The sequence below is a fragment of the Platalea leucorodia genome (genome assembly GCF_965183815.1).
Source record: "Platalea leucorodia genome assembly, chromosome: 3".
Taxonomy (NCBI): Eukaryota; Metazoa; Chordata; class Aves; order Pelecaniformes; family Threskiornithidae; genus Platalea; species Platalea leucorodia.
The window spans coordinates 105,105,475-105,118,180 of NC_138825.1; the positions used below are offsets into that span (position 1 = coordinate 105,105,475).

The window sequence follows — 12,706 nt, forward strand, 5'->3', positions numbered from 1 at the left end:
TGCTGCTTTCCAGGATACACTTTCTTCCTGTAATTATGACCCACAAGACAAGATGATCAAGCTCTTTTTAGATGCTCCATGTCTACTCTACACAAACCACTTCTCTGTAGTTTTGTAGTTTGCCTGCACAGCTTTGTTCTTCCAGGTATCGTAGTTACAACCTTGATTTACTCTTAAAAGACCTTGACAGCAGAACTGCATGGTCCAGAAATACAGGAAAGTCAACCCTCTACCTTCTACAAAATTAGTCCCTTCTCAGGTATATTCTTTCCTCCCGCTCGGTACAAGCCCTGTGCTTAAACTTCAGCGAGCACAGCTTTGGTCACAAAATACAGTGTTCACATGGTAAAGTACTTTTGGCAGCAGAAGTAGCAAAGCAGGAGAGGGAAGTTGCAGACCTATATAGCAATAGCAATACAGAAGCCAGACCGAGTGAGTACCTGGAGCTGCCACAATCAATTATCAGTACTAAAACAAGGCACATCCTCGCGAGTCTTTACAGTAAATGTCAAAGGACACATTGGTGAAAAGTGTCAGCCTATATGGCGCTAATGTGAAATAAGCATTCAAAGCAGCAGAGGCAGCTAAAGAGAGAATCATATGAGGAAATAAGTATTTCAGACCAGAAGTAATGCATCCTTTATCTGATAAAGCTAGTATAAAATTTCCACTCTCTCTGCTCCGGTCGTACCCCTAAGGACTCAGAAGTGACCCTAGCTGACTCAGCAGCGCACACACACGCACAAAGATAGCAGCAAGCAATGGCGCAGCCAGTTCCCTTGCTTTCTTCTTCTTTGTGGACGTGTGAGCAGGCCCCGCTCCTTTCCTTTCAAGCTAGGCCTGTCTGCCACCTTGAACACTGTGACGTCCTTGCACATCTGCTGCATCGTTATCTTTGTCATTCCACCTCACTCGGCACTGTTTCACTGACGGAGACCAGGAAGGCACAATGTGCTGCAAGAACACTTGTTTCTGCTCTGACACAACCGCTAGCAGCACACACTAATTAGTCACTCAGATCCAGAGTGTGCAATGTCTCTTCCAACACTGGAAATCCATCTGGCAGCCCACAACTAGAGCAACGCGCCTAATTTACTTCATTCATGACCATCACTTATTTTTTGTTGCAAATTATCAACTTAAATACCAGTGCCATGACACAAGATCAGAAGATTGTAATGGCTGAATAACACTGTCAGCATAAGTGTGCTCTAACACTTTTCTGGGAATACGGTAAGAACTACTAAGTAAAACATATTTACTTAGTAAATATATTTGTTATTATTTAATTTAATATATTTAATTGAAAACATCTGAATAGCAAAACATTAACAACATTTAAATTCCTTTTACATATTATTTACAAAAAAAAAGACTTTATTAATACAAATACGATTATGCATTGTTCTTCTCATCCCAGTCTGTACCCACACACATTCCACGGTTAGCGGAGCTTTACACATGAATGTCTTACTTCTGCTTCAGTTAATCTGGAGGACTTCACTGCAGAGGCAGCTAGCAAAATTATGCCAGCCAGTTGCTTACACAGTGCATTCTTATAAGAACAATTAAAATGCCAGTAATGACGCTATTTTCCTTTAACTCACTAATGCTAAAAAGCATCAGGAATTAATTCCTGCAAAGCACCATGTACACATTTAATGCTAGGATTGTATTTTGTTATTTAGCAATGAGACAAGTTGGTTTGTTTTTTTTAAATTAATGTGGCTCATAACTAAACCATGAAGTGTCTTCGCAGTTAGAGCCTAAGGCAAAAATAGACCATACACTGCAAATACAGAAGCGAGAAGGGTCATTTCCAAGTGATGCTTTTTAACCATTTTTAATATATACTTACATATAGCACACTTTCTAGTGTTTTAGTCATGTTACTAAACATGCTCGTGTTAATGTATGTTAAATGTTGGTGAAGGGACATTAGTTTACAAGGTTTTGCAGCTATTTCCATGGATATGACGTTACCTTTGTCAAGTTTAACAGAATATTTCAAAATAAACAAGTCATCTTTTTAGTGCACGCACTGCAAAAACTGTTTAAGCTACAAATAGCAAGTAAAAAATAATAGCCATTATTTTCATCAGTAAATGAAACTCACGGTAGACAATTATTCAATAAAATACTTTTATTTATGTACACAGTGTAAAGATGCTGTATCATTCAAATGTTGTATTTTACAAGAGCATACTTGAATTTGCTTAACACTTCTAAATTCACTTTAAGTGAACTTGAGGTTAAGAAAGATGTCTTATAACTGTACATGACATCAATATTCAATCAGTGTTATCAGGAAAAAGCAAAAAACCCTGAAAGATTTGGACGTGGGTATTTGGTGGAAGAAGGGCCCAACAGTACGTGCTGAAAACTATTAGACAAAGACATCACTGTGGTAACGTGACTGCTGCAAGATCGTGACCAGTACTGCAAGTAAAGAGTAAATCTTACAGAAAAATTGATGGGTGGGAGGGGAAGCAACAACAGGTTTTGGAAAAAACATAAGACAGGACACAAATGGAGGCAAACACAAACTGATTCAGGAATGCTGTACGAAGACAGTAAGAACCAGATGCCTGGCCAGGGTGTCTTAGATCAGACATTTTTCTTTAAAAAACAAAACAAAACAAAACAAAACAAACCAACACCAACAAAAAAACCCCATACACAAAAAAAAACCCTGAAACCAAACACCCCCACCCTATCATAGTTTGTTGTTTGTTTTGGGTTTGTGGGGTTTTTTTTAAAAGCTTTAGCCAGAAAGGTGACACAAACAGCACTCCTTGAATAAGCTTGTCCAAAGAGAAAGCAGGATGAAGTCTCTAATAGTCACCTAGGCAAACAAAAAATTCACTCAAAAACATATTTTGCAAGAGTTTTCCAAATCATGGGGCAGCAGCACACCCTGTGACCAGATCCAGCCACTACTGAAGCTGACTGAATCCTTCTACATTGGATTGCAGATGAGGCCTTCTAAGAGAGGCCCAATAGGACTGGGATTAGTTTCACATTAACAACATTTATAAACAAACTATGGCTTGTCTACCTTTGGGTTGAAAAGCAGCACTTCGTTATAGGAGTAATTAGACGCCAAAACCCTCAGTTAGAGAACTTTGCCAGTCTTGTTTCAGAGCAATGAGACAGTCATCCACAATCATAAACCAGCAAATCCTCTTGAAGGGAGCAGCCAAAAGGCAATGAAGAAACATTTGAGTATAAGAAAAACAGGCTCTGTGTAACAGAACTGGTAACTCCAACGCTAGGCCATCAAGGTGAAGAAGAAAGGTTGTTTGTATTTTTATGTCCTGCTCTATTTCTAGCTGGACTGTAAAATCCCCTCGCCCCTCAAACCAACAGAAATAAAATAGTGCTGTTATTTGCTTTATTGCATAGCTCTCTTGTTCTAGCAGGTCTAGCAGTCTTTAGGTTAACAGGTGCTCTTAAGTATTATTAATTATATAGTTAAAACATGCAAAAGATTTTTGAGATATGCTGTAACAGTCTTTGTGTGAAAAAAAACCTCACACTAAGATGCATACTACAAAGATTACCTTATTACGATAAAAAATACTTCTAATGAAAGATTTAAAATCCACTTAACATTCCACAAATTAATAATAAAAAATATTAACGTTTGGAAGTCTGGTGCCACTGACATAACTAGCCACCTGTCCGCTTGGACCACAGCTAATCTCTTTATTCAGCCGCCAATTCACTACTAACCCCAACCCTCCGTATTCTTTTATTTTAGCACATAGAAACTCCACCTCCTTTAGCCAGCCACTAGAAGAATTACATACTGGGCCCAAACTTATTTCTGTTCTGATGCTTCCATTTTGTGTTAGGATTGTTCAGAATTCTGTAGCTGGGATTTTTATAATTATTACCTTGTTTTATCGAATCCAAACCTTTAAGTTTTAAGCTGCATAGAGCATACCATCATTCTGACATCTGGTGACTTATCCTCCGCCTTCCCCCCTGGAACTCCTGCAAGCGAGGTTTGGATTCTGCAAGATATGCATTCGGATCACATATTTGGGTTTTGTTTCTGAGGAGTTCATCCCTCCGCTTTCTTCTAAAGTACTTTTAACATTACTCTCCACACACAACCCCTCAGGAGAAGTACATCATTTCAAGCTTTAAAGAGCCCTTTTTTCTATAGGATGGTGTCCAGACAGGCGACACTGCCAAAACACTGCAACCTCGTTCTGGCCTGCTCAGAAATAAGAAGGTAGCACAAAATTTAGATTTTCTCTATTGAGTATCAGCAGGATAACAGATAAGAGTTGCTGTGTAAAACTACTATGACCCTCTCAGCCTAGTTTTCAACGTGCAATTTCAGATCTTCACCACTTCATCACTATCAACAAGATCTGGCTATCCATTTGTGACCTAATGGTAAGAAGTTTCCTCTCCCTCACAGAGCAGCTCTTCAACTCTGTGCTCACACAGAGTGAATTAGGGGACACAGCAACCTGACCACTAGCTTCTTCCCTTCACTCAGAACAAAATCAAAGACACTCCCACCAAAAATTAATAAATTGGGGTTGTTTACAGCAGTGTTTCCCTTACACATTTAAAACAATATGGTCCACCACAGATCACTACACAAAGCCTCTAACACATGCCTTCACCTAAAGTTCTTCACAGCTTGGGCTTGCCCAGTCTTACTACTTTGGAAAATGAATCTGTGTAGCAGTCACGTCACACTACACAACAAAGTTTCAATGACTGGCTTGTTTATCTCACTAGCTCAGTGCACCAAAATTAATTAATATCTTTGTCATTCTCCTGCCACTAGGCGTCACTCTCTTCTATCGTGATCTTTATACCTTCCATCCACTGTCCAACATTCCACTCGGGAACCGTCAGACCAATACTATTAGCGGGAGAACATCCACCACAATTTGCTAAGCTCCTATCTAAAAAGCAACCCTATTCCTTAGGTCAAGGAAAGATTTAGTCATGTGGCAGATAAAGTGCAAAGGATTGTTAGCGTCACTTTGTATGTTCTTCGAAGTAAAATAAAAATACTAAAAGAACAACTGAACTCCTAAAGGAAGTGATACGGGCTTTCCTCCACAGAGTCGTCACCTCAGATCTAAAACCCTCTAAGAGAATTTCCAAAAATAAGAGGAACTGTAACAGGAGCACTAGGGGAACTAACTGCATGACTGCTCATGTGGGACTTACAAAAAAAATTTTACCAATCAACCAGCAGTCTTTTCAAGGATGAAACAGAGTCAAACGTTCTATCGTTGCCTCTTGTATTTCACTGATTTCAAGTCCAGAACGGACCGCTATGATTACCTAGTTAGACCACCAGTACAACGAATGCCTGCATCCCCACATGCATGTTTGTGGTGGATATGAACTCCTCCAACACTGAGGGCAACCTGGAAAAAACTACAACTCACTTTGACAGTGAACACTCAAACAATTATCTTCCTCAAGTGCACTTAAAAGAAAAAAGAAACAAACAAAAAAAAAAACAAAAACACAACAAACCCAGCCATGACTGCATTCTACCACTGACCAATTCAGCCACTTGGAATGATTTAATGGCACACAGGAACTAGGTACCCACGCATACTTAACTTGGGTCATAATTGATCTTAATAAACAATGTAATTTCCAGTATCAGTACCTCCGACGTATGTGAAATAGGATTCAAGCTAAACTTGATTCAAGCTGAGCTTAATCGACAAATTAACTGTAAAGTCAGTTGGAAGCATTAGGACAAAGGATACCATTAGACAGCACATCACTACTAAATCATGAAATACTGTCCAACCTGACAAAATTGTGGGTGTAATTCATAACTAAGAGGTTGAAGATCTTATGTGTATGCATTTATGAAACACAAACAATGCTTTTAAATACTTCTGATGCATACAGAATACTACCAGCAAGGAATCACTGTGTTAATGAGCTTCTTGCAAAAGGTTCTACTTCATGGGCAAAGAACTACTTCCCGTTGTATTCTTCCACTATCCTACTAGGAAAGAGCTGTTTCAGTGTTACATCCTCTTCTTTTGATGTGTTTCACCATTTAATGTTCCATTTTCTGTTGCTTTATTTTCAAAGTTCCAGTCAGTTGGGCTGAGGAGTTGCTGCGTTTTTTTGTAGGTCCAGTATGGGTTAAGTATTAGTGTAACAGCAAATAATCCCGAGAATAAAACAATAAAATGAATAAGTCCCAGATTTTCCATCACAGCATTCCAATTGAAAATACACACCCACCACATATGGTAAGTAAGAATCATGCGGCAGTGAAACAGGTGGATCATCACCCACTGGTTTGCCTTCCAGAAAAAGGTATTAGCACAGCCAGCCTAGAAAAACAAGAACAGAAAAGTATGCAAAGTGAGATTGTTACTTCAAGATAAGGAACTGAGGAATCTGTAGAACTACTGCAAACATCCAGCTTTCACACACACATGCTCTCAGGCATTTTTTCCACATAGAGCTATGATATTCCCCATGCATACGGCATCTCAAACTCTGAATGAATCTATACCATCTCACTATCCACACAGCATCACACAGAAACCTATACGAAGGACTACAGAAACACCATCACGACAAAAGCAGGTATCACAATAACATGGGTATCAGTTAGATGAATGCAGTCTTGCTGAAGAGCTATCTAGACAAACCACACAGATTACCTACGGACGAGTGAGATGCATGAGAACTGTCACAAACATAATTTGAAAATTATCACGTTCTTACCTTTAGAAGCATCCAGGAAATGCACGTTGAGGGAGTACTCATCTCCAGCAACATTCCCATCAAAGGCAGATAATGTCCAGACTTCACATTAATGACTAGACCAGCCAAGCCACCAAAAGCAAGCAAGTGATGAACTACCAAGAATACATCAAACGTTCTAAAAATAACGTTGGACACGTGAACAGCTACATTTTCAAGCAAGAAAAATCCAGCAGCTATTAAACAGTTAAACCAACTCCACTTTTGCTGTGAATACACTTTGTCAGCATGAAAAACAGGATCTATAAGCAAAGCCCATAACCCAGCAACACAACTCTGAAGTCCAAACACACCACGTGTGACCGCCATGTTCCAAAACACCTTCTCCTTTGCTGACAAGGCACAGTAAGTGGTACTCGTCCATGAAGACAACCAGTGAGACAGAAGAAATACTCCCAAGTAGATTAGAAAACCAGCAGCTAAAAATATCAAACGAACTTCCCATAAGAGATAGTCCCAGTCAAAAATGGTCCCAAACACTGGATCCTCATTTGTAGGATTCATTTCTTCTTTTTTACAGAGCAAAGCCTTGCAAGGGGCTTGACGCTTCTCACCCGCACTATAGTCTCCTTTATGCCTATTCAGCCTCTACTATTATGCAAACCAGAAACCATGAACTCTTCTTTTCCATCTGGAACAAGAAGAAAAAAAGTTAAGTGAATTTTTAAGTCATCCACATACATAACTTCTAAACCATAGAGAACTCACTTCCACTGAAGTTACAACTTTGGTCCTGTTGCCATTAGGAAGGCATCCCAAAGACAGGTAGACAGCCAGACCAAAAAACTTAAGCAATGCGTTTAACAATTAGCCTGCAAAAATCTGTACTAGTACAAAGTAATGCACTGAAACAAAAGCTGAAGAGGGCAAAGTAGGAAGGCAAGAAAGAGGAAGAGAAGCATACAAGAAGCAAACCCTGTTTTCTTACTTGTGAAACTTTTATTTCAACAGCTGTGTGGAGTTATTCTCCTACTCCCCTGCTTTCCCCTCACTGATTTTCCACCCATTCCTATGGCTTTGGGTGCAATTCAGAATCTCAAATACATATCCCAGACATAAAACCACAAAAACTTAATCCAGTAAGCGGGACCACTTACACAGAAAAAGGCTTTCAGGATCGTATCTCAAAACAAGACTTTGCAATCAGTTTCTGAATATTAAACCACTTTCCAACAGAAAACATATTCCAAAAATGCAAGAAGAGTATGGAATGCAGACAAGCAACATTAATATGTATTATTAACAACATTGACGTAATTAACTGAACAGCCCAGCAGTAAGTGCCTCAAGTTAGCTGAAACTTCCTGAACACACCATAGTTCAGAACCAGAGGTTTGTGGGGAGGGAAAAGCCAGATAATACTGAAATATTTGAATGCCAGCTCATTTTATGAACCATTTAGGCAGTATCAGCATGACCACTAGACCCGCCGGAGCCTGTAAATGCTCAGAACCACAGTGCGTTTGGGAGTTTGGTGGGAGCTAGATGAGAAAGCCAGAACTGAGCCCCTGGTGAGATGCTTCACCGAGCACTGAGCCCCTGGTGAGATGCTTCCGCCTTGCTTCACCATGCAGCAAATGCCACCGCCACAACCCAGACCCTGCAGGGACCTGCTCACCCTGGCCTCTGCTCGCAGAGGCCCCCCTCCAGGGAGCGGGGGGGAGCGGACTGTCAGCCCCGCTCCGAGGGCCCCAGACCTAACAGGACGGACTCGAACGTGGAGTCCCGCCAGCCCCCCCCCGCCATCTCCCGGGGGAAAACCGGGGTAACACACGCTCATCCGATGGCACGAACCGGCCCTGAACAGCGCGACCCACTGCGGCAAGCCCTGGCTCCAGCCGGGCCGCCACAGCTCCTCCGCCCCCACGCAAACACCGGCAGCGACACCAACGCCCCCCGCCCCGTCCCGCCCTGCCCCCGCCGCCGCCGAGCCCCTCACGCAGGCCGGGAGGGCCGGCCCCGGCGCGCAAGACCTCGCTCACACCCGCCGCTCCTCACCCACAGCGCTCCCCGCGATGGCGGGCCGGCCCTTCCTGGCTCCGGGACCGCCGGCCTCCCGGCAGCGCCCGGTCCCACCGGCCGCCGGAGGCCCGACCCGCCGCGGCGCCCACAGCCAGCGCCCTCCGCGGGGCAGCCGCTGCACGCCCCCCTGCGCATGCGCCGCGCGCCGCCACCGCCGCTGGGCGCTGGCCCGGCGGCACGAACCACCGGGCGCCTGGGGGGGGGGGGGGGGGGGCGCGGCTATACCACTCGGGCGGGGGGGGGAGGCAGGCGGCCGGGGAGCGCGGTCTGGCGGGGCGGGGGGCGGCGGGCCCGGGCCGTCGGCATCGCGGCGCCGCTCCAGGCGGGAGCCGTGGTTAGAAGGGGGTTTTCTTCACCTAACAGCACGCTCATCACCACCACTGAAAAGTTAATAATATTTAACAGATGCCTGTTCAACAATAAAAATAATAAAAAAAGAAGTAGCAGTGATGCCATAGCCGATACCTCTACCTGTGATTATCCAATTTCATTACATACAGCAAATTATTAAATGGATGTCATGGAGTTCTGCTACATGATTCCCTCCATACTTGTGAAAATTGGTGCTGTCATCCCAGTGACTCAGCCCGGCTGGGCCTTGCGAGCATCACCGGGGAGCGCCACCGAAACCACACCGGGCTGCGCCCGGCCCTGCGCCTGGGACTTCATTTGGCTTCGGCAGGCGTGGCGGGACTGGCAGTGACCACGAGGTTCACCAGGGAAAAGCTCAGTCCCATAACGGGCCAGGTGGTTCCACCAAAAAATAAAATAAAGTCAAGTCACAACTTCTCTTACACGAAGGATTGGCCTAGATCAGCCATGATCCTAAGCTGGGTCAACCTGTGGTGAGAGACCTGAGCTGGGAAATCAGCCCTGGAAGCCTGACGGGTGCTCGGTTTCCAGCCGGGGAGAGGGAAGTGCCGCCGTTCCCTGTGGAAAACTGGCTCCCACCACAGCAGCAGGATAACTGGGCAGGAGGGTTTTTGTGTGTTTGCTTTTAATTGCTACTGCGATAACCCTGTCCCTGACGGACCCCTCCCAAGCTCTGTGAAAAGTAAGATCTGTCCATAGGCCACCTCCGTAGTCTAGATACGGGCAGCCAGCCTCAGCTGTTCATGGGAAACGGCTGGGAACAAAATCTACTGCGTCTGTCTCCTTTAAACGTGCGGGGTGCGAGGCATTGCACCGTCCCCCCAGCTCCTCTACAGGCAGCCCCACGGGAGAGCAGGGCCTGGGCGAAGCCTTGCCCGCGCAGCCGGGAGGTGCCCGTGTGCCCCCAGGGCAGGCACCCGCCGCTCCGCTGCCCGCAACTTCGTCTCTGCCAGGAGGCCCAGGCCCAGCGGTAAACGCAGGGCAAGAAATTTCAGCCAAAATACCTATTTCATGCAAAGAGCACACTCGTGATCAAGTGACAAGGATGCTAATGACGTGGGCTAGCAAGTTCTGTCTTGTAGACAGAAGGATTCGTCTTTGCACAAAAGCAAGAGTAAGTTGTTTGCAAAGCTCTGGGATACGGTCAGAGCTGTTTACTAACTCTGAAGGGGAAAACGGGCTACAGGGCCTGAGAGAAGCCAAGGAGAAGAACAGGAGGAGCCGTCACTTGGGAAGTGCTTCCTAGCTGGTGGTGGATATTCATTTAATAACCTCCGTTCCCTGACAGATGCCGGACCTGTCCTGGGTAACGTGGAAAGGATGAGAAAGCTGAACAAGCAAAAGCTGGGTGAGCTATTGTTGGAAGAAATTGCTGTCCCACGTAACGTGATGGGGCTGATGCACCAAGGGCATGTGTTTTATCTTCCCCTAATTTTATTTTTCACATAGCTGTCTTTAAAGATTTCTTTTAAATTTTAACACCTTGAGGCAGGAAATTACATACAACGAACTGTGATCACACTGCAAAAAACAAGATCACAGATAGGCTGTTGTCTTTCTTGGGGATTTTACTTCTCTTCGCTGCCTTTCTTGCCTTCTCAAGCAAAATCTCATTTTTTAATTACTACCAGCCATAGCCATGATGTAATAGTTTAGCGTTACTTTCTGAATCTACTGATACTACAACCATACTTAGTGACAACTTTTTAATAGGTGCCTCATTATGGTAATTATGATCACTTCAAGTATTTCAAAATGGCTCTTCCTGCAGTGAGGCTCATCTTTCATATTATGTCATATTCAATTCTCCCTTTTACAGCCATGCTGGCTGGATGCTACAGCGTGCCCTGTACAAATCCAAATTTCCTGACTATCTGCACTGTCTCGATTTTGAAAGACTTTCTTGGCATCTTCAGAATGCCACGGCTGGGAGAGCGAAGAGCACCTCCAGGCAGGGAGCCCTGCCTGCAGTCTGGACGATCCGCCCCTTGTAGCTAAGAGCCCCTTTATACTGGTTTGGTAGTGCTCGCCTGCAGTCAAGAACTGAATGTGGGTTTTTTGCACTTTACAGTATCTGCGTTTTGTTGCCTCAGTGGCTACATCTCTACAGCCCCCCATGTGGGGGCTGCCTTTTACTTTGAAACGGAGTGGTTACTTCCCAGCTGCCCATTGAATATGATTTTGGCACACACTGTCTCCCAAAACATCCGTAGAAATGTTGGCTTCAGAAGGTCATTTTGATCAGACGCCTGCTTCAAATGGGACCCAGGAACCGTCTAGAAAAGTACGAATTGACACAGGCCAAACTTCTTCCAGGTAGCATACTAGTAATTAAATATTGCATACAATAATGAATCAGTAGCTCCTCTGTTGTATTTACTAATATACAGATAGCTGATAGTTAAAAATGTCTTTAGTTTTATCACTTTTTTTTCCTTCATTCCGCAAATCGGAGTGCCGCGGTCCCAAGTCCTTCTCCTGCTCCCTGTACTTTCAGAGGCCCCCTCAGTGGTGCTGTGTTACAGGCAGAGGCTTAGGAGGTGTGTATGGAGGACATCAGGGCAACCAGCGAGACCTTCAGTGAGAGGGGAGCCTACAGTTAGTGCAGAGGTTGCAGGATGGCTATTCTAGGACATGTAGGAGTGCTTGTGTGTATGCGTGGTGGGAATACAGAATATAGCCAACTGGTGCTTCTGTTGCCGTTGGCAGTGAGTTGAGGAACGTTTCAGGGACGGGTTGAGAAAGGAGTTTCAATCCCATTATCAAATGAATCATTCCATTGCAGACAACTGTTTATCCTGTGAAGATTTGCCTTGGACACGTAGGGGCATAAAAGTCCAGAATAAGCCACCCTGAATTCTGCCTTTTGCTATGGCAACAGAGGGGAGTTTTCTGTCTGCAGGAGACATGGCGTGATGGCGAAGTGGCCAGAAACTACCTGTGGCAGCAGTGGAGAGATGGAGATTGGAAGGAATCCTGCATGATGAGGCTGTTTTGTGATAGTTTTATAGCTCGCTCTCATCCTGAGTAGCATATGAAGGAACTGAAGTTACTGCCTTAGGTTATCTTCATTAATTTTTTAATTCTGGTGTACCAAAGACTTGTAGTCAGCAGTACTGTATGTTGAACTAAGTCCTACGAGTATAAATAAAACCTGAGCTGGTAATCTTCCCAATAGAGGATGAAAAGTCTACTGCTACTTTAAAAGACAAGACCTCGTTGACTTCTCAAAAGATTTTAGCCCTCTCTTCCCAAAGTTTTAGAAAAGCTTGCACATTTACAGACACAGATCCATGCATATGTGCGCAGCTTGTGCTGACCTGTCACATAATCATATATTTTCAGTGACATGCTTCTTGAATTCTTTTTTTAAAGTGAAATTTGATCCTTTACCACCTATTAATCTGCAGTCTGTATTCAAATCTATGCGACCTTTACTACTAATTGTGGGAGCTATGCTTCAAGTCTGTGGGAGGTTTACTACATGCCCGCCTCAAGGAACTCTGTGGCAATAGCAGATGTGTAA

General features: G+C 44.1%; 1 protein-coding gene across 1 annotated transcript; it reads right to left on the reverse strand.

The window, feature by feature from the left end:
- Positions 1-2,184: 2,184 nt before the first annotated feature.
- CLN8 (CLN8 transmembrane ER and ERGIC protein) lies at positions 2,185-8,885 on the reverse strand. Its single transcript, XM_082305797.1, has 3 exons — positions 8,785-8,885; positions 6,748-7,417; positions 2,185-6,347 (listed from the first exon to the last, which is right to left on the reverse strand). Exons 2-3 carry the CDS (start codon positions 7,288-7,290, stop codon positions 6,033-6,035), a joined length of 858 nt encoding a protein of 285 aa, XP_082161923.1. The 5' UTR covers positions 7,291-7,417; positions 8,785-8,885; the 3' UTR covers positions 2,185-6,032.
- Between the last annotated feature and the right edge of the window lie 3,821 nt (positions 8,886-12,706).

Coding starts and splice junctions, on each gene's coding strand:
- CLN8 (XM_082305797.1), bottom strand. CDS start 7,290: ATGAATCCTACAAATGAGGATCCAGTGTTTGGGACCATTTTTGACTGG. Junction 6,348..6,747: donor TTTCCTGGATGCTTCTAAAG/GTAAGAACGTGA, acceptor TTGTTTTTCTAG/GCTGGCTGTGCTAATACCTT.